The sequence below is a fragment of the Aythya fuligula genome, chromosome 26 (genome assembly GCF_009819795.1).
Source record: "Aythya fuligula isolate bAytFul2 chromosome 26, bAytFul2.pri, whole genome shotgun sequence".
Lineage (NCBI taxonomy): Eukaryota > Metazoa > Chordata > Aves > Anseriformes > Anatidae > Aythya > Aythya fuligula.
The window spans coordinates 3,747,800-3,774,018 of record NC_045584.1 but is presented as its reverse complement, the minus strand read 5'-3'; the positions used below and the strand labels follow the sequence as shown (position 1 = coordinate 3,774,018).

Below are 26,219 nucleotides of genomic sequence, written 5' to 3'. Positions count from 1 at the left end.
TCCTTAGATTTGAAGCTGTTCTTGTAACTTTAGAAACACTTCCTTTTTTCCTTAAGTTTAGGCATTTATAGGTGTTCATAGACAACAATGATTGATACTGTGGGAGAAGCTTAATACAGCAGTCTAAATGTATGATTCCATCACCACAGTGCTTTCTAAATGGCTACTTAGAATTCAAGAAATAATTCCAAGCTGTAAACTAAAAGACACAGAAAAACTACTGTATTCCACTTCTTGTTTTCTTTTTGTGTCTGTTTTCTTTAGACACTATCCTTTCCTCTTGCTTTTGATACTGAGCTTCAGTATAACTACTTTCACTTTTTGTACTATCAGTCTAAAGTTGGTGCTCCTTACTAGGAGATTATTTTTTTGGCTTTACCAAAGCAAAAAGCATTGATTCTTTAGCTTCTCTCTTTAAAGGAAGCTTTTTTGTTCAAATAAAAAGCAGTGTCCCCTTTCCTATTTGATCCTGTAGGTAAGCCACTCACCACTCTTGAGGAATTTAGATGACAGTCGACGCTTCTACTCCATTGTCTGATACCAAGTGTAGAGCTTTGAAGGTATTTGATATATAAGATATTCGACTTATCAGGAAAAACGATTTTAAGGCTTCTCTGATTAGAGAAATTAACCAATATAGCTTATGTCAGAGTAGGTATTTGAGTGTAACTGCCCATCTGGATGCTCTCCTTCCAGAAGAACAAGCAAACAATTTTATTCTGGATGAAATAATAAAAATTATTCCTGAATAATTTGCACCAGGGTGAAGGGGAAGGAATAAGAACAGCGTAACTACAGGAAGAGAGTTAAGCTGATCTTTTCATTGTGTAGAGCACAGAGAATCACATAAAATACTCATAAATGTATACCTACTTGTAAGTTTGTACTATGTAAAAATGGTTGTTTGAACAAATCCAGCTGTCTGCAAAACCATGGGTAACGTGGAGTCCTGCGGAGTGAGATACAATTACATAGAGCCTCTGTTTCATGACACTTCTTTCACCACACTTCTATATTTGTTACTTAAGCCATTGTATTGCAGTGACTTATTCCATGTAATAGAGTGGCTATGATTGCTTTGTTGCTGCACACCTTTATTTCACAGTCTGTGTTCTTAGGCTAGTTTAGGACTCTGGATTTGCCCTGACAAAAACAGTAGTTTACACTGATGTATTGATCACTTGTCTTCAGCACTGTTTTGCCATTAGGTGGGAGTTAGCTGGCATTGTTTGTGTTTGTAGCAGGAGCCAAAAGTCTCAGGAAGAAAATAAACACCTGCTTCCCATGGACTGTAATGTAAAAGCCAGACGAGTTTGTCTGCAGCTTGCGTTAGTCACAAAAATCATATTGCAGTGCGAAGCAGACCTTACTGTGAAAGGAGATTCACTTCTTTGTGTGTGTTTATCCTTGAGCAACAGGACACCTCAAGTTCAGTTCAGGGATCTTACTATTTTTTTATACACCCTTTTTCCTTCTTGTTAATGCTCATCCTGTAGGAAGGCCTTTTAACTGCAACCTGAGCAGGGTTGGTTAGAAGAGGCTCATAGAAATCCTCTCTACACACCAGAACATTTGAGAATATTTTTCTTTCGTGTGTACCAAGAAGATTTTGATGCTGTATGCAAACATCCATGATCTGTGTTTTTTATGTCGTGTAGCCACTTCTAGTATTTCCTCACTATTAAGCTACTCAGTCTCTTCTTTCTGTATCTTGTTTTGGAAGTCTTATCTCTAAACGAAGGCAAATCCATATTTGATACTGGATTTTATTGCCACTGTTGGGTCCAAACCCCACATCCTACATAACCAGGAGACAAAGCCTTGTTGTAAACCAGTGAGTGGAAGGTGAGATAGTGATTGCATTTTTGAAAGTATTGTTTTAGCTGAATGTCAAGATAAATTAGAAATTTTCATTTGTCAAACATTTAAAATGGCCTGGGAAACAGAATTTTTATTTGCCCTTCAACGTGCTTAGCTTTAAACCACTTTAAAATAATTTAAGTGTTTTTGTTTTTATACAAGACCATATTTACATACAATTATTATTTGTAAGCATAATGCCTTTCTTGAAATGCTAAGGTCTAGAGTGTGAAAAGGTTGCTTAATGTTGAAAGACTCTGTTTAAAATAGCACTAGCAGTGAATTGACTTAGAGTTCAGGAAAAAAAGTGTCTTATTGAACTTCTAAATTGTCTCGTTAGCTTTTAATGAAGTGACAATTCTGTCCATAAGGTGGATGTTACTCTATTCCAGCTACCCAGATCATCATTACACTAAAAGTACAAGCAATAAGCTGTTTTAAACAAGGTTAAGCAAAAATGCTTTACATTTGGGCACAACAGTACCTTCTGGGTTGAACTCTATTTTCATAACAGTGATGCCTTGTGACTTGAATTGTGATTTTAATTTAATTTTTATTTTTTTTAGCACAGACTTTATTTAGCTCTGGTCATTGGCCAGTTTAACTGACCATCTTCAGTCAGCTGCTGAAAACTAATTTTTGGGAGGTTCAGATTTTTAAAATGACTTGTGAGAAAGGTTACAAATTGAAATATAAGCAAAAGGATGAAAATGTTACATGGAGCTCATGAAAACTACATAATGATCTAGACTTTACCATTTCAAAGTGTTTTTTTTTCTTTTTAGAATATGCATGCCAAATGTCTTGTCTTTTTCAATGATTTGTAATATACATTTTATGACTGGAAACTTTTTGTACAACACACTCAAATAAATGTTTTGCATTTTATTTGTTTGTCTTTCATTTAAACCAATGCTGAGGTAACCTGGGCTGCTGGAGATGCTTTATCCCAGGAGCCCTTCCTGTGTGTAGTGAGATGGGACAGTGAATTTTCTGTGCTCCTTTTAAAAAAAAAAAAAATAAAAAAAAAAAAATTGGTTGAATGAAGTGGTGTGTCCAGAAACAAATAAGCCCTTTCCTTTAAATTTTACGGAGGCAGTGCTGTGGGGAAACTGCTGTCCTTACTGATCAGTGGCACTGCTTCTAACTCAAGCAGCAGGAAGAACTTGAGTATCAGGAACAAATCAACTTCCATTCCCTCTCTCATCATCCCACTGTCCTTCTGGAGCCCTTCCGGTGCAGGGGTTGTTTCCATTTAGCAAAGATGTTCCTGACTCAAGAGTAAAAAGCAGATTCTGAGAGACTTAGGAACTGAGAAATGGGCTGAATTATTGCTGTGATTACCTATGCGCATCATCAACTTACCTCACCTTCCAATTAACTATTTTGCTTTTCTGACTATGCCTAAACCATCCCATTTTCTCACATTTGAAAAAGGAATACCTGGATTTTGGATAAACAGAAGGTAAACAGAATGCAGTCTTCTGGGTTCACCATCCACTTCTTTTCACCTGTCTGTACTCATAAACTTCTACGCTGGGTAACCACCCTACCTTCAGCATTAGCTGCTTGGAATGCTGAGGTGCAGGAACTGTGGTCCATCTTTTTTTAAGTGGATGGACCCGCAAAGGCATGATGTGGTTTTGCAGTACTCTGATTGCTGTCTAGCTACTGAAGATGAGACCAGTTTTGGCTTTAGCTCTCCTGTAGTGCTCAGAGGGCAACAGCAACATCCTTTATGTGTCACATCTACCTGAAAAAAAGCTACAAAATGTGTTACCATCTTCCATTTGATTCTATGACCTCCTACAGCGTTCTGGAGGCTGTCCCATTGTGCGGGTGCTCAGGGCATGAGCCGCTTTGCTGAGCCAGGTATCTAAGCTAGAGGGAACACGGCTCAATCCCATAACGAGAAGGTTCACTGGGGAGCTGCTCTCTGCAGGGTGCCCAAATCCTACTGCTCACCGTGATGTTGGGAAGTGGCACCTGAGGACGTTTTTTTAGCGCTTTTCTCTGAGGTAAAGCTGGCTTCGCTCCCTTCCCGCCGCCACAGCGTGTGAGGCTCTGCTTTAAACCCGATACCCCAGCGCTGCGCCGCATTTAACTTGCAAAATGTCACAGGTCTGGCACTCGCAGCCCAGCCAGCAGGAACGGGCGAGTTATTTGGCAGCCCGGGAACGGAGCCCACGCTGCGAGCACCCGGCGGCAGAGGGAGCGCGGCGCGGGGCATGCCGGGAGTTGTAGTTCCGGCTCTGGGCCTCCCGCGGTGCGCGCTGGGAGCTGTAGTTCCGGCCGGCGGCCATTTGGGCGGCAGCGTGCGGGCCGCTGCCCGCGGTGACTTTGCGGCATGGAGAGCGGCTTCGGCTCCGACTTCGGCTCCGACTTCGGCTCCGGGGGCGGCGGGGGAGGGAAGCTGGACCCAGGGCTCATCATGGAGCAGGTGAAGGTGCAGATCGCCGTGGCCAACGCGCAGGAGCTCTTACAGGTGAGGGGGGCGGCGGGGCCTGAGCCGCGCCTCAGCGGCGTCGGGGGGGGGGGGAGGGGGGCAGCGGCGGTGCCGGCCCGGTGCCCCCAGCCCGGGGTCCGCGGCCGCCTCTCACGGCCTCTCTCCGCAGCGCATGACGGACAAATGCTTTCGGAAGTGCATCGGGAAGCCGGGCGGCTCGCTGGACAACTCGGAGCAGGTGAGCGCGGTCGGGGCAAGGCGAGGAGCGAGGGGTAACCCCGGCGGCGCTCCCCAGCTCAGGGCCTTTTTTTTTTTTTTTTTTGTATTATTTTTTGCTGCAGAAGTGCATCGCCATGTGCATGGACCGCTACATGGACTCCTGGAACACGGTTTCCCGAGCCTACAACTCGCGGCTGCAGCGGGAGAGAGCCAACATGTGAAGCTTCCCGGCTCCTGGACGAGGGAGGGACCATGCGGGGAAGGGACAAGCGGCCAGTCCAGGTGGTTGGGGGCGAGATCCCGCCGCCTCCCCAGCCCCTGCCGTGGCAGAGCAATAAACCCTCGCTGAACCGTTTGCATCCTTTGGCTTTTATTAGCACCAAAACCCAGGAGTGAGTGAATTTTCCAGCCTCGAGAGCCATCGTGAGCTGCTGTTTTGCCTCGTGCCCTTCCCAACGGTCCCAACTGGCCAAGGCATATTATAGCGGCTGATAAATCCCGGCTGTGTGAGGCAAGGAGCCTTCTGTGGAAAAGGGGGGGGCAAGCCAGCAGCAGAGTGCCCTTGCCCAGGAAGCAAGCTTGGACCCAGCCATCAGGTAGTTACCTAGTCCCTTTTCATCAGTAGAAATACTGCAATGAGATGCTCCCCACGCCGCAGTTGGCCCTTTCCTCCCTTGTGTTTATATAGCTGTTGGCAAGGCTGAAATGAAGATTTAGCTCAAGCAGTGCACTGGGAGCCAAGGGCGTACTTACTGAGCTCACAGCACAGCCTTGCAAATGGTTGTACAAGCACACCTTCGGGGTGATAGACCATGTATGAAATGGGTTAGGAACTACACAGGTTGATTTCTTCAAAGGAAAAAAATAAATGTGTGGCTGTGATTTTCTGTAACTTCTGGTTTGGCACTGACAAGAGCATTCCATCTTGGAGCCTACCTTTCAGGTTTCATTTCTTTGGGAAGGAGCACTTCCATAACGGTACTTCTCCTTTGCAGGTACACAGTATTGTGCTTAGCTTGCACACCACACCTGGAATGGTTGTTATGTGTTGTGTGGTCTGCCAGCAGCTGGAAGAGCAGTGTGTTGGATATTAAAAATGCCTGTACCCCTGTAATGACGTTTTTGGAATTCCTTCTGTTACAGCACTTCCATATTTTATAAAATATTTGCAGTACTGTCTGTGGCAGAGAGACAGACCAGAAGAGACTGACTTCTTAACCTGCTAGGATGATCAAAGGAATGAGGGGGAATTGGATTTCATTTCATCTTCCAGTGTGGTGGCTTCAGTACAGGGAAGAAAGTGCTCTCACAAGATAATATATTAAGAGAGATCTGGAAGTTTGGAATAATTGAAACTAAACTGGAGTTTCCCACCCAAATCAGGCAGACTGAGTACTTGAAAATACAAGTGCCTTCCAGCCATGTTCTTACAGGGGTCTTTTTACTTTTCTTTCAGTTTGAATTTTGTGGTCCTGGCTATGCAGCAGTCCTGTTTCAGCAGCGGGAACATCCCAAAAGTGTTCCAGCTCTGGAACTGAACCTGCTGTGAACTGAGCCTAGAAGCCAGGTCTCCCCCCTTGCTGGCGCTCCAGCTGGGAACACTGTGGGTCTCACTGCCAGATGAGTATGGCACTAAGGGATATGACAGAGATGGGACTCGGTGGGTCAGATTGATGGCTAGACTTGATCTGGAAGGTCTTTTCCAAGCTAGATCGTTCTATGATTCTACAGGTTGGGAAAGAGGAAACCTACTGCTGTACCCAGATGCACAGCTTACCTGCGAAAGCCTAGGATTGGGGTTGGGAAACTAACAGAATTTAACCTCTCTGTTCTCTTTTGATGGTCAAGCCTATGAAGAGATGTCCAGGTCTTTCTAAGGCTTTACACACGAGCTTTGCAGCATTTTTTTTCTTCAGAACAAATGCAATTGTGTGCCTTAGCTAGCTAGCGGGACTGGGCTTCCCACTGGATGAATTGGATGCTTGGCCGCTCCCAGCATGTTGAATTCTTCCCACCAGGCTTAACCAGAACAGTGCTCTGTGGGGCTGCTATGCCTTAGCCCTCGACAACTGAATCAACTTACACAAAGGGAGCTGTGGCAGGGGTGAGAAGCCTGTACTGATTCTTTAATGTGGATGAGGGCCTGGGCAGTCTGAAGTCCAAGTGTCTTAATCCTAAGCTTCTCTTGTGATCAAACAGTAAGCCGTGGAGCTTACAGGCACTAGTACCAAGCATTGATTTGAAGTGGTAGCATGCCCTTTCCGAAAGCCATTGCACATTATAACAGCTCCATCCAGGCAGTGAGGTCTTGAGGCTTCAGCTCAGGGCTGGGACAAAGTCCACTCATCTCTTGGATGGCCCTTGGGAGGACAGTGCACAGACAGAGCTAGACCACGCTATGTGAATCTCTGGCAGATGTTTCTGGCACCACTCCAACTTGAGAGGCCAGGTTTTGATGCGTAGGATGTTTGGCCAGCTCTGAAGATGGGACAGGCCTCATTTATTTATAGAAAAAATGTCTAGAACTGCACCTCTCTATGCAAAGCAGTTATCAAATACGCTGGTGCCATGACTGCAGAGGTTCACAACAGACTCATCTGCTTAATACCTGCAGGTCACCGTTACCCTTTCGCAGTATCAAAAAATGTAAAGTAGGTGCAGGGTTAATGCATCCCCTGTCATTCGTTGCCTTCCCTGAGTGGTAAAATGCAGCTTCAGAGCTTGAGGTTCTGCGCAATCCAGCCTTGGACAGCTGTGACTTTAGTGTAGACACCAGGAAAGTATGGCCTGGCACAGCCATAGCCCCAGCTTGTGATTCCTGCTAGAAACCACCTTCCCGAGGGTTCTTGACATGCCAGAGGACCGCCAGCATCACCCTGCAGAGAGAGGAAAAGGGTCCTGTATCAAGGCAAAAAGAGTCAAGCCAGCCCAGCCCCCCCCAGCTGTGAGATGTTGCTCTTGGGACATGGGAGCAAGCGTTTGCTGTCCTGTTGCCCACCTCCCTGGGAGCCCGTTTCCAAGCTGGAGGGCCCACAGATGGGGACTTTGGGACATGGAAGAGCATTTCCAGAGATGCAGCAGGGACGTGAAATGGGCTTCATGATATCCCTGTGATGTCTTGCTTGGTGTTACCTCGCTGCATGTTTCCCTGACCTGTCACAGGTTGGTGGGACAAGCAGAACAAGGTGCAGGATGGATTCCAGTGGTGGCAACAGGCAGCTGGCCCTGCAGCAGCATTTGCTGCTCTCACACTCACCGAACAACTGTCGACGGTACCATGTGGGAAACCGGCACACACCATCCTGCTGCTGATCTGGACAGGGTAGAACTTTTTGCAGGCCTGGTCTCCAATCACGTTCACTGCTGCTTTTTGCAGATCCTTTGACATGAGACCTGAGGAGGAAAGTATCTCTGTTAACTTGGTGCAGGGCACGTAAGTAAAAGCAGCATGTGTAAGAGTGGGGATTCTGCAGCCTTGCTTGTATTCTAAAGGTAGAGATCTGCACTTTCTCAAGTGTACCAGGCCTGGTTCTTCCCCAGCAGAGCAAGCCCAGGAAGGTCTCTTCGGTGTATAGTTTGGCAGGTAGTGCAGCTGAGCAGACAGAAATGGTATCGGGGTGGTCCTCATTCTGCAGGAGCATAGCTGAGCCAGCTGTTAGAGGGATGGGGAGTGTGATGGTTGGCATGTAGAAAGCTTGGGAAGGCTGCAGGAGGGCAGAGGTGTAACCAAAGGGATGGGTACAGCGTGAGGTTGCTGGAGAGGAGATTGTGGTGGCACAAGGCTTTGCCCAGGGTGGTATCCCCAGCAGGGTATGGTCTGTCAGGGGTAGCGTGTGGGGCAGTGGAGCGGGGATGGAGATGTTTGGACTTGCAGGGTAGCTGGCACTTAACGTGGCCATCATGGATGTGAGGGAGCCCTCTCAGCCAGTACCTCCTTCCTTCGTGGAACCCCAGCCTGTGATGAAGCATCTGGCTCCTTCGTGGAAGATGTGTGAACTGGCTGGGAGACATATAGGTTTGATGGTGCTGCTGAACTTGACGGGCATGTTCAGCTCTAGCAGTGCCACGTCGTAGTCCAGGCTGTAGACGTTGTAAAAAGGGTGCTTGTAGATACGGAATATTTTCTCCATTTTGCCATCGATGCCATTCAGGAAGGGTGTTCCTAGAAAGGCCACCCACATTTTGGGGTCACTGTAACTGCAGAAAGACAGCAAACCTGGCCGTTAGGAGCATGGCTTAGCAAGCAGTGCCGTTCCTCCGCTTGTGTGGCTGGGATGCACTGTGGCCAGGGCCCCTGTCTCCATCACAGTGTGGGCAGATATGCCCAGGCTTTGCTCCTTTCAGTCCTCTTCCTTCTTACCTGTAGGGGCACACCTGTAACAGGCAGTGTGTGCTTCCAGTGGGGCACAGCACCCCAGCCGTGGCGTTGGACCGTGAGGAAGGGGAAGGTGGGCCGATGGCAGTGTGGCCAGGGGCTGGCCGGCATCACCCGCCCGTACTTACATATCAAAGCAGTGAGCTGCAGAGAGCAGCCACCTGTCAGCGATGAGGACAGCCCCGCACTTGTGCTCCTTCCGCCGAAGCCAGAGGCTGACTTGCCAGGGCCATTCTCCTCGAGCTGCAGTGCTCCCACCCACGATCTTGCTGAAGGCCAGAGCAGTAGTTAAGCCACAGTCTGGAACAGAAAAAGGCACCGTGGTTCTGTGACTAAGGGAAAGGGTTACCTGTCCTTCCACAGCCCCTACCAGGGGGCAGTGTCCTGGAGAGACATGCACAAGGCAGTAGGATGTGATGAATTTCATCCATGCATCTGAGCTTGGCAGACGTGACACAGGTTGGAAACATTTCCTTGTTATCACACGCCACGCCTTCCGGGGATGTGCTATGTGAGGATGGCAAATTCAGATGCACTGGCCGAGCTGTCACACAGCAAGGGATGTGCAGTCCTAGGACCAGTCCCAAGATAGCACGAGATCTGGGCTGCAACGCTGTGCAGAGCTGTCACACCAGCTTGCTCTAGTACACTGGCAGAAGGTCTGTGTGCTGGGAAATGTGTCCAATGGTTATAGTATAGAATAGGCCACATTCCCCCTGGTAGAAAATTTGGACACTGCTCATCCAGGTTTATCTTGTAGTCTCTTAAACATCAAGTAAGACCAGGACCACAAGGAGCTGGTCCCAGACAGCTCATGTGAAGTTTATGGGTTGCACTGGGGAGTCTGAATATGGAATAAGGACAGGTAGCAGTGTCAGGTTGCAAAACAGGACTCACCGCAATTGCTTTCATCAAAGCCATTGCTGCAGTCAACAACTCCATCACATTCAGGATTTTCCTTTCCAATACAGACATTGCTGGAACACCTGAAGGTGAAGCTGGTACAAGGCACCACTGGAAGGCAATAACCCACAGCCTGCTTAGTACCTGCCGCGCTGGGGCCGGAGGTCTCCTAGCAGCATGTCAGTAAATTTGCTACTGATGGACTTTTACCTGGGGTTTGGGTGGGCTTGGCAGGCTCCGTGGTTCCCAGAGCTGTGGAGGTTTCTTTTGTGGGTGTGGTGGTCTTTGTGCTCAGGGTGGTTCTGTTGATGGCTATTGCAGCTGTTGTAGTGGCGCGGCGTGTGAGGATGGCTGCAGTAGAAGTGCTGGTGATGGCTGAACTGGAAGGAGTGCTTGTGCCAGGACTGGCATACTGTGAGATGGTATCCAGGATCCAGTCATAGAATTTGGTAATTCTGGAGTACACGCCAGGTTTCTTAGCCTGGGCACAGCCAATTCCCCAGCTCACGATGCCAGCCAGGTAAAACACGCCTGGGGTGACCTCACAGGCCAAGGGCCCACCTGAATCTCCCTGAAGAAGAAGCAAGGCAATGGCTGCTCAGCCCACTCTCCCCAAGACACGTCTGCATAGAGTTGCTCCTCAGCCACACTAGGAGGAGTTGGCTAACCTCAGATTTTTCTGAGGGAGCTCTGAGGGACTCTGCTCCCACACAGTGTGCAAAACATGAGTGTGCAGAGGCTGAAACAGCCTGGCTGCAGTTACTCTGGCATTTGTTATGAATGCTGATATCTGACAGCACCTTTCCACTAGTGAAGGACAGTCATCAATAACTGCCACTTTGTCCTGCTGCCACCAGAGACCTGCAGGATGTTGGCTAATGTCATGCTTAATTTTTGTTCACTTTTTTTTTTTTTAAAGCCCTGTGGCAGTGAGCTGTTCTTTTGAGCTAAGGTACACGTGGGTTTCAGCCTAGCCGCAGGAACTCAGTAAATATTTCTCAAAGCCATAACTTGTGAGTTAGCCCGGTTTTCTGGAGCAATACGCAGAGGAGTAGAGAAATCCTAGACTCTTACCTGGCATGAGTCTATCTTCCCTTCCAGGAAGCCAGCACAGATCATTCGGTCAGTGAGGGAGAAGTTGTAGAGGAAGTTGCAGGTCTTCTGGTCAATGATGCCCACAGAAGCTTTCTGCAGGCTCTCAGGCTTGGTGACTGCATGGAAACCAAGGGATTAGTGAGTGAAGCAGACAGAAGTGAGACCTAATGGCTTTTAGGATGGTCCAACACATGCTTCAGAAAAACAGGCTCTAATCCCAGAAGAGAGATGAATCCTGTATGAGCTACACTCATCTAGGAAGCCCCTGCAGCTCCTGGTTCACCCCAGGACGCAGTTTTATGCCTGTCTACAGGCTACAGGGCACAGGCAGCAAGTTTCTGTTGTTGTCACAGTCTGTGGGCTCCTTGCCAATGGTTAGAAGGACAGTAGAGCCTCCTTGGTAGCACACATGCCACCCTCAGGCCTTCTCCCTACACTGGGAGCCTTGCTCTTTCTAGTAGCTTGGAACATCTTTGTGACTGACCCTGCTCACTGAATATCTTGCCTGAGCTACAGCAGGCTGCCAAGGCAATACCCCACTGCTGCTTAATATGGGAGAACTATTGAGGGGAGTCATCTGTTTTCTCCTGGTTCTTGTCAAGCTGCTATCCCCATTATCTTGTTTTCTGGTGGCTCCTAAATAACTGCAGTTTAAGGTGTTCCCTTATTCTTACTTCCTCTTGTGTTTCTGTCAGTTCCTGACTGTCCCCTGTTGTGTATGCACCCAGGACTGTCTGGGTCACAGTGGTACGGGCTTTGCTGCTCAATCTGTCACTGTTTCAGAGCAAATCAACTGATAAGGCACCACTACTTACAATTCCCTTCTTGGAGGTTTCCCCACCCAGAAATGATGCATTTCTTGCCAACAGGAAACTTCTGCACCGTAAGCGGGAGGCAGATGGGCTGGATGTATTTGCTGAAGACAAGGGGTTCTGCCAGCTCAAGTACAGCCACGTCGAAATCCAGAAGGATAGGGTTGAAGAGAGGATGCTGGATGACCCTTGTTACGTTGACTCTCACCGTGTTCTTATCTGTTCCATTTAGTGATGTCGTTCCCATGTAGGCTTCAATCTCTTCTGGATCTGTCCTGTAAATACACAGTCCTAAATATGTATGCGCACACACATATACCTAGCTTAAATACTGAGCTGGTAGATTATTTAAGCTGCAGACAACTTTAAATGATTAGTGTTTGAAACCTGACTTTACCAAAGCAGAGCCCAGCACACACAGGGGGCTGAACCTCTCTTTCCAGCAGTGGCACTTGTTAGATGTCAAGAGAGGGTGAACATGTAGTAATCCTCTCCTTGCCTCCAAAAACGTGTGATTTCAGGAGTGTTCCGGCATGCAAGTGATGCCTCTATATTCAGAATATCTTGACAGATGTGGGTTTTTTTTGATTTTTTCTACAATTGTCTTTTAATCTTTTAACCCCATGTGGACTTTAAATATTCTCATCACTTCTTATGATGAAAAACTTCACAGTTTAACGTCGTTTATGAAGAACTGCTTCCTTTTTCTTGTTTCCTATCTGCTCTTAATGGCTTAATTTAATATGCAGAAACAATAAAAAGGCATTCCCTAAACATTTTGTACCTTTCATAATTGCGTAGACCCTACAACACACACCCTTCCCACCCAGTTCTCGTTCCCAATGTCTATTCTGGTGTATGTCATGCTTGTTTTGGATGCTGTTCTGCAGTGTGTATTGTGTCATTCTTTACAATGTGTTACTCTAGCACTGTGTGCAGTATGTGAGAAGTGAGTTGCAGTGGATCTAAGTACCAACAAACTGGCAATCTCGGTTGTTTTTCTAATAATCACTAGCATTCATTTGCTCTTTAATTGCCACTGCCCAGAGAGCTGCTGTCCCATGGCATTTCTATATGCCATCTTATGGCATTTGCCCTTTTCTACCCCTGTGAAGTGTTGTTCTCACTCTTTGTCTGGGCCTTTTTAATATTTCCCCGCCTCATCCCAGCCTCCTCACAAAACTGCTTTTACTATTAACCTCTAGCTGTAACAAAAATGAATATTCAGTGCATATCCTTGCTTTTCACCAGCAACTCCAGTGCCATAGCTGTGCATTTGGCTGCATGGCCATGTAGAGCTGTGCAGCTCTATGCCAGTGGGCAGGCAAGCTGGAAGAGCAGCGCCAGCAGGGATGGACTCTTACTCATTGAAGCAGTGAGCAGCTGACAGCAGCCAGCGGTCCCCAATTATGGTGGCTCCACAGAAATGCATCGAGTCTTCTTTCAGGCTGACTTGCCAGGGGATCTCTCCTCTGGAAGCATCTGTTCCTCCCACGATCTTGCTGGGTTTAGAGAGCCCAGGTCGTCCTCCGCACTCTGAACAAAAGCCAAAGTGTGATTTGTGAGTACTGTGTGAGCAGAAGACAAGTGAGAAGAGGCTTCTGCTCTCTCTAACCAGTAAGTCCAAGCAGGGACAAGTCAGGGCTGAAGTTTGAGATACCTGCCCAAGCCCTGCCTGCTGATCATGGCGTTCTGTGATGGCGTTTGTGCACAGCCATACATGGGCCTTCATCCTAACTGCTGTTCTGCAGCTTGCTCTTAGCAAGTCCTTAGGTCTATGCCTGTCTTGAAAATAGAGTAACCACAGCAGGTTTGTGCCTCTTAGCCCTGGTATTCTAGATAGAAAATTAATCCTAAATTTAGAAAAATACCTAACATCTGTATCTTCTTGCAGAGTTGCTGGGAAGACTCCTTGGAGCTGACAAATCATTCTGTAGACACCAACCTTCCTGAAGGGAACTTCAGTGAGAAGGTGCATGGCTGCTGTTAGGTTACAGCCATCGGCTTTGAACTTCTGGGAAACTCATAGCTGGCAAACAAAAGTGAGTGATCAACAAGTTAAGCAGTGTCAGGCACTGCTATGTTGTAGTCCCTGGTCCCTTAGGCCCTGTTCTGGGCCTGAGTCCATGACACTCATCTGTGCCGGTACTGAGTGACTGCCAGGCTGCTCTGGAGTAACCCAGGGCAACGAGACGATAGTGTCACTTGTGCCCTTAGCACTTAAGTAACAGTTCTGTGGGTCACCCTACCAAAGGTAATTTCAGCTCAGTGGAACAACGAATCTTGCAATTGGACTTGTACCAGCTTCTCTTCTTGTAAAGGCTGTAGCCACCCTGCAATCTCTTACCTTGCGGTCTGGCTGCAGGTGCTGGCTTGCTGGCAGCTGGGGCTGGTGAGGTGGTGGGAATTGCTCTGGTGGTGGTGGTGTTGAGCTCTTCAGTGGTGACCACGTTACTGTTAGTACTGGAGTGTATTAGTGGGACAGTACGCGCTATGGAGTTGGGAAAGGGAGAAATAGCATCCAAGATCCAGTCTCTCAGTTTGGTAACACGTGTGTAGACCCCAGGCCGTCTGGCTTCAGCACATCCAATTCCCCAGCTCACAATTCCTGCCAGGAAGAACTTGCCAGATGGTTCTTCACAAACCAGGGGCCCACCAGAGTCACCCTGCAAGGGAAGCCCAGATGGTGAACTATTCCTGGGGACGCTCCAAGCTTGCCACAGCCACCTCGAGCATACCTCTGCAAGTCTGTGTTCCTCTTTCCCTGTGTAGCCCCACTCACCCCTGCTGATTTGCTCCATCTTAGTGATGAGTGAAGCCTCTCCTATGCTGACCTTTTGGTGCTCCACTATGTAGGCACTGTCCTACTATTAAGCAGTAGACTTGTGCCCTTGATATGCGAGAAGAGCACGAGGTTTTCCTCCATAAAATCTAGTGCAAGCATTACTACAGGTATGAGTTGTTCAACTGCTGCTCTTAAAGGTTAGGTCCACAGCCCCTCAACAGCCAGATTATAGGTGATCATTGCATGATACAAAGAGGCCATGCTAATCTTTGCATGATGCTTTTTGATTTGGTTTATAGTCCCTGGTCAATTCTTTGGTACCATGGGGCTATATGTCATTGCTGTAGGGCAAACAGTTGGTGTCTGTGAAGCTGGCAGTCCCAGCTGGAGGATGGGATTGTTCTACGTGGATAATAATTTGATAAGTCAAGTTCATCACCCAACCTCAAATCTTCCATCCTTGTCTCCCTCTCCAGTGTTTGTGCTACATGTGGTGCTTGAGTGTTTGCAGCAATATGAAGTGCTGCCACCACAGAAGAGCAATTTTGCTGAGCTAGTGGCTGCAGCTATGAAGGGCCCTGACAAACCACAGGAGCAGCCATGGAAATCACTGTCCCCCTCTCACAGCACAGTGTTTTCTCCCCACACATTGTGAAAGGCAGGGTTTTCTCCAGCACTTCCAGACTGGATAAAAGCTATCTAGGAAAACCATCAAGTCGTTCACCAAGATCTGTTGCATGTATCTTACTTTCCACTTCTGCTCTTTGCCAGTGGGATTTTGATCTGAGGAGCTGCCAGGTAGGTCGGTAACACCAGACCTGATTACAGGTCAGCAAATAGAGAAAAGTAGTTATATAGCCCCAAAAAACTCTTTTAACAGCAGTGCCCTGCTCTAAGCACTACAGAATATATCTACATTTTTCTCTTTTGCAGTCCCTGATCCATTCTTGGATACAAGGTGTGGCCTCAAACCTTGGTGGGATGCTGTGCCTATGGTGTCAGATCCCGCTTCTTGAAGTACTACTTGGTGCATACAGGGAAGGAAAAGACTCATGCTGGGAGGTGTGCAAGCTTCCCTGGACAATGCTTACCTGACAGGAATCTATTTTCCCCTCCAGGTAGCCAGCACACAACATCCTGTCTGTGAGGGCATGGCTGTAGAGGCTGGAGCACAGCGTCTGGTCCAGCAGCTCCACTGTTGCTTTCTGCAGGAACTCGGGTTTCACCACTAAATGGGAGAGATGCAACCGTTAGCTCCCCGCAGGAAGCCTCGCATGGGACCAGCTCCTTGTGTTGCAGCCATCCTGGCTGGCCAGAGACTGGCTTGAGTGCCCTTCCCTGGTGCATTCCTGCACCACTCACACCCCACCATGCCTCCTCTGCCACCTGCCACACTTTGCTTACAGAAATCCTCCTTGAGGTAGCCCCAGCCAGAGATAAGGCACTTCTTGCTGGTGGGGAAGTGATGCCCAGCATCTGGCAGGCACACAGGCTGGATGTACTTAGTAAAGGTCACAGGTCTCTTCAGCTCCAGCACAGCCACATCATAGTCAGCTGTGTCTGTGTTGTAGGAGGGATGCGGGATGATCCGTGCAATGCCCATTTTTACTGTGCCTTTGTCCATACCACTAATGGAGGTGGTCCCCGTGTAAGCTGCCCACATGGCTGGGTCCTGAAACCTGGAAGAGAAACAGCTGGGGCTTTGCAGACCTGCACTGGAACCCTGCAAACCAGAGCCGTGCAAGTGGTGCCACCTCTCGTCCATCCTGCTATCAGCTCTGGGACATCAGCTGCCCATGCCTTAATCTGGCAGGGAAAGGAAACCAGGCTTGACGAGGCAGTGTGGTACTTTGGGAACTTGGGCCAGAAGCTACAGCAGCTTTTGGAAATGGTGCAAGATAGCGTGGCTAGGGCTTACTCAGTAAAGCAGTGAGCAGCAGACACCAGCCACTTCTCTGTGAGGATTGCAGCACCACAGAAATGTTCGTTGTTCTCTCGCAGGCTGACTTGCCATGGGAACTCCCCTCTGGATGCCTCTGAGCCTCCAACTATCCTTGTGGCAGTCTGCATGGCAGGGCGGCTCCCGCAGTCTGAAAGGGAGGAGAGAGCCAGGGCATCAGGATCCTGCCCGCTGTGCCTTGGCAGTGTGCTTTCTGGGGCAGGTGGGAAAAAATCTGCTTCAGCTTTGTGCATGCTCCCAGCACATGCTCAAGTACCAGTACACTGCTAGGGATGTCACAAGGGACTGGACTTTAACCTGCAATTCCAGAAAAAAAAGCTCTGCAAAGCACTGACCCATCATGGGGTCCTCTCTGAAACTCCTTATGGCAAGAAAGTCTAGACAGAAATAGCTCGGCTAGTTTCACAAGCTCAGGCACTGCTGAGCTGCTTCCAGCAGCCCATGGGTGTGCAGAGATTGCCTCCAGCACAGCAGGAGGGGATGGGCTGGTCCCTGGACCTACACCGCCTGTACAGGGTCAGACTGGGCATGCACAGGGTCAGAATGGGTATGCACAGGGGAGTGATAGCATTACAAGGGGAATGTGAGAGGCTCCCTATCTTCAGCAGTGATCGTGGGAGATGCCTGCAGGGTGCCTGGATCTCCTGGTACTCTGCCTCTACTCTACTTCTGAGCAACCAAGTCTGTGACCAAAACATGTCTCAAGTATGCTCATCAAGGCCCAAAGATAGCTCAAGCTCCACACTGCCGGGGGTGTTGATACGGGGCTGGGCATGCCCTCGTGGCCAGGCTTCTGGGGCAATGTCAGTGGGTGCTGACTGCATCCACTGAATGTCTGCAGCTTGGGCATGTGGGATTCACTGGCTTATGGCAATGTGCTGCTCTATGCCTACATCGTGTTACTCCTTTGCTGTTGGCAATGGGACCAGCATGTTTTTCAGGTACGAGTCCCCTTGTCCTGATGTCGGTATCTACTATTGGCCTAAGAAGTTAAGCTGTCCTTGCAGCACAGTGCCCAGAAGACCGGTGCTGTTACGGCTGCAAGGGGTGACTTGGGGCCTGTCCCCAGAGCCCAGGAGACCTGCTGCAAGGGACTCACCGCAGCCCTTTTCATCAGAGGCATCAGAGCAGTCCTTTTGGCCATCACATTCTGGGTTTTCTTTCGACACGCACTGCTTGTTGCGGCAAGTGAACAAGTCTCCGGGGCAGCTCCCTGGGGACAGCAAGGCTTCAGTCACTTGTGTCTTCTGCAGACCTCCCAGCAGCTGCCCCCTGGCTCCCCCAGGGGCAACCACCACTGTGTCCGTGCTCACCCTGCTTCCCGGCAGTGCCAGTGTCCCCATGGGATGCAGCCGGCAGCTGAGCTGCAGCTCTTGTTGAGCTTCCAGGGGGAACAGGGGAGCAGAGCACTGGTTCACCAGGTTATGAACAAGATGGGATGCAAACACCTTTTGTATCTGGTGAGGAGGAGGCTAGAGGTCAGGCTGCAGCATGCAACCTGGGGAACTGGGGCCGATCTTTGCCCTGGCAACGCTTAGAAAGGCACAGAGCTCTTCCTGCTGCCTGGCTCTTACCTGATTTCAGTCCTGGTCTGTATGGAGAAACCTCACTGGGACCTGTAACAAATGGAAGGAATGGGGATCAGCAAGAGCATCCCAGTTGGGGTGTACAGGAGCTGTGTGCTCTCATGACTGCCACTCCCAGCCAGGACTGGCAGAGGCTTTGCTTCACCTTTTCCTGCCTGCCTGGCAATTGCTTTCCCCATCCCATGGCCAGTGGGAGGCCCTGTGGTGAGCTCCTGGCACAGTTCACTTCCTGGAGCCCTCCTCCACTTTGCTCCACCATAGGCACAGGGTGCAGTGGGTGAGCAGCTGCCTATAGCCCTGCAGGCTTTTGGGGTGCAGAGACCAGTTCTCAAGAGCTGTGGCAGTGATCGGCAGCCCAGGAGCAGGCTCCAAGGTGGAAGCGACACGGGGCTGTTGCCCAAAGCTGAGGTGCACCCTCCATTTGGGCTGCACAAAGCTCTCAGAGGGCTGGGACTCTGCCCATCCTTGCAGAGAGCACAGAGGGAGCTGCAGGGGAGCCCACAGCTTCAGGTTTTCTGGGCGTGTTTCTTTAGAAACGCCTACGATCACGTGCAACTGCACAGTTATTGAGGGAAAAGTGAATTCCAGGTGGTTTCAGAGAAGACTTTACATATGAGAAATATCCACCCTAGCAGGAATTATTTCTGCAGCTCTGAGGATTGCTTAAGGACTGCTCACAGTTGTTAGTAGAGGCAACCCAGCAATTAACCTGCTGAGGTTTGGTTCCTCAGGCTGCAATTTGTGCTTTAGGCTCTGTTGTTGCCCCAGACTCCCAAAACAACTCTTGCAGCGCAGAGAGCAGCAGGACAATGTTAGCACTGGAGGAGGATCTGGGGGCTTCCCATGAAGCTTCCAGCTGTTCTGCAACTGCCAGGAGCTAAGCATGTTTCTGCTGCTGTCTCGTGAAGCACCAGAGCACCTTTTGGAGGTGCCCGGCAGCAGCTCCATTTCTAATGTTGATGCTGGGCATGAAGCCTTGACTGGACATCCAAAGCTAAAGCCCCAGGGCAGTGTGGCTACTTGAGACAGTTTTGCTGGTATGACCCGTGTTGCTAGCAGCACCAGCACAGGCTGCCTTGCTCTGGTTGCCCAGCAGTTATGGGAGGAGCACACCTGTAAGAGAAGCTGAGGATATCGTCCCATAGGCAGCCAGGGAGAGACCCTGCTCGTGCAGGGCAGCTGCCAGGCCGTGTCTGAGAGCTTCCTCCTCCGTGGCAGAGCTCAGGGGATGGGAATCCTGGGGGCTGAAGCGGAGGCGGAAACGGACAAGCACGCTTGAGTTCCCGTTCCTGCTGGAAAACAGAGAATTACTGAGCACTTTGGCTCCATTAGAAGGAACAGTTTCTTGTGCTAACTGCCTACAGGGAACTTGAGGGAAACAAAATTGATTCTTAATAATTTAAGGCTCAAGTGTCTCTGGAGGTGTGGTCTGGGATGAAACAGTCATTCACATTCTCTTTGGCCCAACATTCTCCTTTGGTTGAACAAGGCCATTTTCCTCTGCCTTTCCGACTACACTTCCAAATTAAAGAAACCAGAACACAGGTCCAATCCCATAAAAGAATCCGGCCTCAACTTAAAATCAGTTTCTCTTTTTGCTAGTTTTGAACAAGAACACAGCTGTGAGCTCACTTTGTGGTGGAGCTTGTCAAAACGTCCTGAAAACATGAGCTGCACAATCTGCAGACAAAGCTGCCTACACTCACCTGTAGCCCAGGATGGTGCAACCAGTGCAGCTCCAGTCCAGCTGGGAGTCCTGGAAACTGGACAGAAACTGCAAGGCAAAGAACAATGGTCACACACTGGGCAGAAAACCCCTATGAGATAGGTTTAGTTGGTGCCTAGTATTTTTCAGGGAGCTGGAGCTAACTGGAGAATCTTCTTGTCTCTACAGGTGGCAGGAGCACCTGGGTCCAGCTCATCAGAACACACGTAACCCTGTTCCCACCCTGGCTCAGGCATGAAGATAACATCTTCCCACCACCACTTTTTTTTGCAAGGAGCAGACCTAAGCACACATTTCCCACTCCACAAGTCTCTCTCGAGGCCCTGATGAGGCCTCTCGAAGTGCAGCTCAGCCCTGCAGTGTTCCTTGCTGATGTTTAAGAAGCCTCTGAATGAGGACAGCCAAGCTGGGCCCTGGGGAACCACACAGGCACGGACCTCAGCAGGGATGGGGCCCAGGCCACGCAGCAGCCTCCTGGCTCCGTCCTGTGCCAAGCGAGGAGTGCAGAGCTGCAATGTGCATGGCAAGCCCAGCTCAACTTACCAGCCTCTCAAGAGCAGGTGTCAGCACCCTGTAATAGTCCGAGTTCTCCCTCTGCAAGCTGCTGTTGAACATGATTCCTTGCAGCTCCACTGTGTGCTCAAAGCTGGTCTCTCCCACGGGATGACAGGCTGCCAGAGAGGGAAAGTGTCTGTTAGAGACACAGAGGGCACACAGAGGTCTAGGGCCATGGCTGGACCCAGCTTTCCTCGCTGTCTGCTTTGGAGTATGGGTCATGTCCTTAAGACCCCCAAGTTTCAGCAGCTTAACTGTCCCTGACCATCTCTGAGGTGCTTTGTGGGTGCCACATGGCTGTGCTGGGCTACCCCACATATATGCAGGAGGAGAATTTTGAATTTGTAGCTAATTTGAATATTAACACTGCAGATTTTTATCAAGCCTGAGAAAACAGATCAGAATCAAATGGGTACAGCTTGCTAGAGCAATCAGACTGGCCCTGTCCTTGCAGGAACAGGCTGAGGAAATGTGTCCTGATTACCAAAGTCAGCATAGAAAGTGGCACCGCACAGCAGAGATGTGCTGGTGGGCTCTGCCAGTCACATCAGGCTGGGCTCCACACCAGCATCCCAGCCTGAGGTGACATCTGGCCATAGGGCACCAGAGGCAGCAGGAAGGATGTGCGAGAGACAAGGAGACGGTGGTCACACTCTAGAGGACAGTAGGACAAGCAATGGTCAGTGGATGCAAGATGAGGTAGGAGATGGCTGAGGAAGTGACAAGAGATTTAGGAGTTACTGGAAGAGATCAGAGAGGAATAAATCACATGCAGCACTAAGGATGAAGTGCTTTAGTCAGATGTCATTCAAAATATGAGGTGACTACAGCCTCTGCATTTTGGCTGTGTACGTGGGGAGAGCTGACCACGTCTTGGCCTCTGAAAAAGGCTTTTGAGAATTTTTGGTATGAGAACTATTGCTGTAAGCTGTGCAGACCATTACTCTTTTGGAGCAGATAATAAACCAAAAGAACAGCCTTGGCTGTGCACTCACCCAGCAGGATCCCCACGTAGAGAGCCATCACGCTGCCCACTATGGCAGCCACGACGGTTAACTTCCAGCAGCTGGCCTTCTGTCCCTTTCTGCCTGGCACTGGCTTTACTTGGTCCATGCCTTCTGAGCAGCTCTGTGAGTAAAAAGAAGAGGAGGAAAAGGACTTGTCTGGGATGAAATGAGAGATACCAGCTACGGTTACCTCACTAAAAGGACTGGAAACACCCTGAGTCCCCTGGCCATGCCTTAGGCTGCAGTCAGGAAATTTTTCTGATGACATCCAGTTTGTAGGACCTGAACATATCAACCATAGCGGCCTATCCCTTCCTGGTGGTGTGATCACAAGCCAGCCTGATGCCTCCATCTCCGTGCTATCCTGCTTTATCCAAAGCCAGCCAGTCAACTGTACTTTTGCCATGTTACTTTTTGCAAGAAGCCTAAGAAGGCAAGGAAGGGCACCGATTTCCTCTGTCCCTAAGATCAGTTGAATTACTGTATTAATATTCATCCCCCCCCATAGAAAAAAGACACACATTACTCCCCTCAGACTGGCACACAAAAGTCTAAGACAATTTGGGTTGCCAAGAGTTGAAATACATGCAAGTTCAGTCTTATTGACCAAAGATCCAAAGTTTATCAGCTTCAGAATGTTTTTTTTTATTTGTTTTGTTTTGTTTTGAGGACACAACCTCCAGCTTCTGGGAAACTTCAGATTTATGGGTCACACCAGAAATGTGTAGTAAGGCAAATTCATATCTCCAACTTACTCTGCCTAGATATTGACAGCTTCAAAGACATACAGTGCACTCAGCTTTTCCTTCCTCAGTTCCGAATTCTGGTGTGCCAAGGGAAGTTTCATCCAGTCCCTTCTCAATCAGCCATTTCCTCCTGATCCAGAAGATGTTGTGGGAGGTTGGGCCCAAACACCATTTACTGATGCTATAAATCAGGCTGAGACTTCAGCAAACAGGGAAGCTGCAAAGGAACAGCCTTTTCTAATGCAAATCTATCTAGCAGTGAAAGAAAAAGAGAGAAGAAAGGCACTCAGGACACAGGGAGCAGCAGAACTGCTTCTGAAGAGCTTTTCAATGTTTTCCAAGAGGCATCAGCGGCTCTTTAAACTGAAGCTTCCAGATAAGAGATTTTAAAAGGTCGCTTCTTTGTGAAGCAAGAAACAGAGAAGGGGGAGAGGAAGGGAGTCCATCCAGGATGCCTTTTTTTTTTTTTTTTTTTTTTTATAACAAACCTCCATATCTTCTTTTTCAGTGGTAACTGAGCCTGGCAGAGATAGGCACTTTGGGCCCCTGTGTTTGGTTAACAATATCTCCATTTGACAATTCAGCTCTTGCTAAGAGGAGACAGGTAAGAAACATTTTTTTTATCCAGTGGTCCCTGTGACCTAAATGCATACAGATGAGCAATCCCTTCTCCCTTCTCCACTCTTTTAATAGGTTTTGGGGTCACTGGCTGTCTTGCATGTGGGAGCTCGAAAATCTAATCCAGACATGCTGATCAGTTCAAGAGTGGTCTTACTACAAGTGGACTTTAAAGGTAGGACAATGGCATAGAAAGAAAAAAATAACATCACAGGCAAAATTGGCTATGGCTGCTTTTTAATTGGACAATACAATTTAGTTTGAACTAATTTTGGCAGCAAATAAAATGTTATACTATGATAAAAGATTCTTAGAACCCCAGCAAGAAGTTCTTATTACCGATTGTACTGGCATTGTAACTGGAAAAAGAAAGTATTTAGAGACAGAAACCTACTTAGCAAAGCAATCAAAATTCATCTTCTTTGCTCTCCTTTTAGCATAAGGAAAACTTATTTTCTTTTGAGCAAGTGGTGTGAGTTGAAAGAGAATTACACATGAAATGAAAAGGCAAAGAAATGTACACCCTTCCTTCCTACCTGCAGTCTCAGACTCTCTCACAGGGGCTGTGAATTACCAGAAAGCCCAAGGCTGTGCTGCAAATCAAAGAAATCAAATAACGTCCAGCAGAGGTGAGGGAGCAGGGGCAGATGATGGAGGAGAGCACACCCACCTGGCTGTAGCTTTATTCTGACCATACCCTCTGGGGTGGTATTTCAGGTGAGTTAACTAACTCAGCAACAATGAATTTCCACCTCATTTCACATTCATTTGGGTGAATGACCCACATCATTCACTCTAGCTTGCCAACTGCTTCAGGATCATTAAATTCAGCCACCAACCTGACCCACCAAGTCCCATCACTGTATCACGTCCCTTAGTGCCATGTCCACTCCTCCAGGGACAGGGATCCACCAGTTCCCTGGGCAGCCCATTCCAGTGCTCAACCATCCTCTCCATGAAGAAACTGTCTTGTCTCGTAGCCTTTTCAGTTGGGCTGCCTCAAGAAATCAGTGGACACACAGAACCGTGTCAAGAACCTAATGCATCTCCATTGCCTTTGATAATGGAGAAGAAACCGTGTGAAAGCCAAAGGAAGGTTGAGGTGGTGTATTTGAAGATGACGTGCTGGACTATAGCACCGCTGTGCCCTTGGCCTTGCCCTTACATAGTTTTCTGGGAAAAAGATAAGACCCCTCTGGCCAGCAAGAGGGTTTCTGGTGGATGTTCAGTGGCAAGTTCAACTTGTCAGTTTTTCCTTTGGCTGAAATGAAACTTCTTGAGAATTTTCAGAAGCTACTGCTGGGTCGGGAAGGAGATGACAGCAGGAATCAGCATCAACAGTTCTCGTGGTGGGTCTCAAGGGATTTTCAAATCCCCTTGGTTTAAAATATATATATACATGTATGTATATTGTAAAAAAGCCAAACTTCTCTTTTGTTAGGAGCCCCAGCTGATTCCATGTTTGTCTGATTTTGTAGTAGTCATTCAATATCTCTGTCCAAATCTTTACACGATTTAGCCAGTCACTGTTGATACTTTGGAAGGTTTATGGGGAGAGCAGCAATGTAGCCTGTGGTACTGTAGTAGGTAATAACCATATCTGAAAGTGGGGCTGACAGCACATGAAGAAAGACATTGCTGGCTGAACTAAAGAGCAGATTAATTCACACACCACAGTCATTCCCCGGGAACTCCAGTTGCTTCATCCACTGAGATGCAAGAAGTTCCTCCTCTCCTTCAGGGCCATTTCCTAGAGGACAAAGTCATTGGAACAGTGAAGTCTGCTAAGAGACTCATTCACCAAGAAGCAGGGATTAACAGGAAAGCACTAATGAACAAAGGCGAGGTGGGCTCTTCTACTAAATTCAGTTCTAGCCACCTACATTCCGTGTCAACAGTTTAAGACAGAAGAAATAAAAAGATTATTTTAATTACATGTAAATCAGAAATCCATCTTGCAAGAGCATAGTAGAGGGTGGATTTTTTATTTTTATTTTTATTTTTTGCCAGCAATAGGGACCAGCATAAAGGAGATGAGTAGCAAGGAGCTATATGTGTTGAAAACATCATTCCATTAAAAACAGATGAGCAAAAGGTAAATTTTTTTGGTGTGGGCAGAAATCAGAAGAGTGCTAACTGTCAAAGGAACATGAGTTTCCAGTACAAATGCTGAGAAGAAAAAGCACGTTTATGGATTTTTCTCAGAGTAAATATTGTGAGTGGTTATAAAATATAAAGCCCCTGATAGCAGAGGGGAAACCAAGTGATCTGAGTCCTTCCAGCCCAGTGTTACTGGGCTTTCTTGTCACTGCTCCAGTTTAGTAGAGAATGCATGTAAGATGTGCAACAGAGAAAGCCAACAAGAACTGGCCAGTGAAAATAATCTCTGTCCCTAACGATCTGCAAACAGCTCTTTCAGCGCTGGCTTTGTTTCTTCCTCTGTCTGGATTTTGCTCCGGGGCACCTTGAGTCATTTCACAGGATCTCCTTGAAAGTTTTTCCTTAATTGACAGAGATAGAGAAAATTTAAAATATAAAGCGAAATGGTGTAAATATTCATTCATCCCTGATATTTCTCCTAATTAGCCAAACTGGCACTAACACCAGTTCTTTTCATCAAGGAGGACAAGACAAGAGCAATGCTGTGTGCAAGCATGGGTGTGCGCTTGTGCAGAGGGTCAGGGGCACTTTACATCCAAGAGCAAGGACAGGAGCAAGGAAGGACCTTCCTGGATGTCTCTGAATGCCTTGGGTAAAGGTGACAGCCGCCCTGTGACACGTCTGTTTCAGGGACACAACTGCTCAGCAAAAACTGTGGTAGTGCTGGTTTTGAGGTAGAAATTGGCCTCTTGGAAAATGGGCTAGCACCTCAGGTAGAAATACAATGGTGACCTTCCAGCACTGTGCTGAAGGCTAACTAACCACCAACAAGGCTTGCTTTTTCTCCACGTACCTCCCCATTTCCCTGCTTCTTGTCGTTCTCCACTCAGTATTTCTCTTTCTTTGTCTCTGCTGTGTCTTTCACCACCTAAGGTCTTTCCACCAGCCCTCCCTGTCCTTTCCAGCTCTGCATCCTTACTCTCCCCTTTAGAACAGGAATGCTCACTCCCATATCTCACATTGCTTTGCCCCAGGCTTCCTCCTGCTTTTCTTCAGCTTTTTCTGTTCCCTTCCTACCCTCAGCAGCAGCTCTCCACCACGAGGATATGAATCAATCCTCATGAAAGCAGGAGAGGGACTCTGTCAGGACAAGGAGTAATGGATTAAACTGAATAAGAGTAGATTTAGATCAGATATAAGAAAGAAATTTTTTACTCAGAGGGTGGTGAGGCACTGGAACAGGCTGCCCAGAGAAGCTGTGGATGCCCCAGCCCTGGAGGTGTTCAAGGCCAGGCTGGATGGGGCTTTGGGCAACCTGATTTAGTGGGAGGTGTCCCTACTCATGGCAGTGGGGTGGAATTAGATTATAAGGTCCCTTCCAATCCAAGTCAACCTATCTATAACCTTCTATGATTCTCCTCTGGTC

The 26,219-nt window shown here is 48.3% G+C and overlaps 2 protein-coding genes across 2 annotated transcripts; one reads left to right on the top strand and one right to left on the bottom strand.

Annotated features, from left to right (window-relative positions):
• The first annotated feature begins 4,162 nt into the window (after positions 1 to 4,162).
• Positions 4,163 to 5,639, top strand: TIMM13 (translocase of inner mitochondrial membrane 13). The gene is made up of 3 exons (XM_032203609.1): positions 4,163 to 4,345; positions 4,476 to 4,544; positions 4,648 to 5,639. Exons 1-3 carry the CDS (start codon positions 4,208 to 4,210, stop codon positions 4,744 to 4,746), a joined length of 306 nt encoding a protein of 101 aa, XP_032059500.1. The 5' UTR covers positions 4,163 to 4,207; the 3' UTR covers positions 4,747 to 5,639.
• Positions 5,640 to 7,239: 1,600 nt separating this feature from the next.
• Positions 7,240 to 21,435, bottom strand: TMPRSS9 (transmembrane serine protease 9). The gene is made up of 19 exons (XM_032203757.1): positions 21,318 to 21,435; positions 20,311 to 20,438; positions 19,748 to 19,815; positions 19,155 to 19,333; positions 18,030 to 18,071; positions 17,555 to 17,668; positions 16,414 to 16,585; positions 15,900 to 16,174; positions 15,587 to 15,723; positions 14,058 to 14,376; positions 13,075 to 13,246; positions 11,714 to 11,985; positions 10,878 to 11,014; positions 10,014 to 10,374; positions 9,798 to 9,914; positions 9,029 to 9,200; positions 8,457 to 8,722; positions 7,782 to 7,918; positions 7,240 to 7,401 (listed from the first exon to the last, which is right to left on the bottom strand). Exons 1-19 carry the CDS (start codon positions 21,433 to 21,435, stop codon positions 7,240 to 7,242), a joined length of 3,348 nt encoding a protein of 1,115 aa, XP_032059648.1.
• Between the last annotated feature and the right edge of the window lie 4,784 nt (positions 21,436 to 26,219).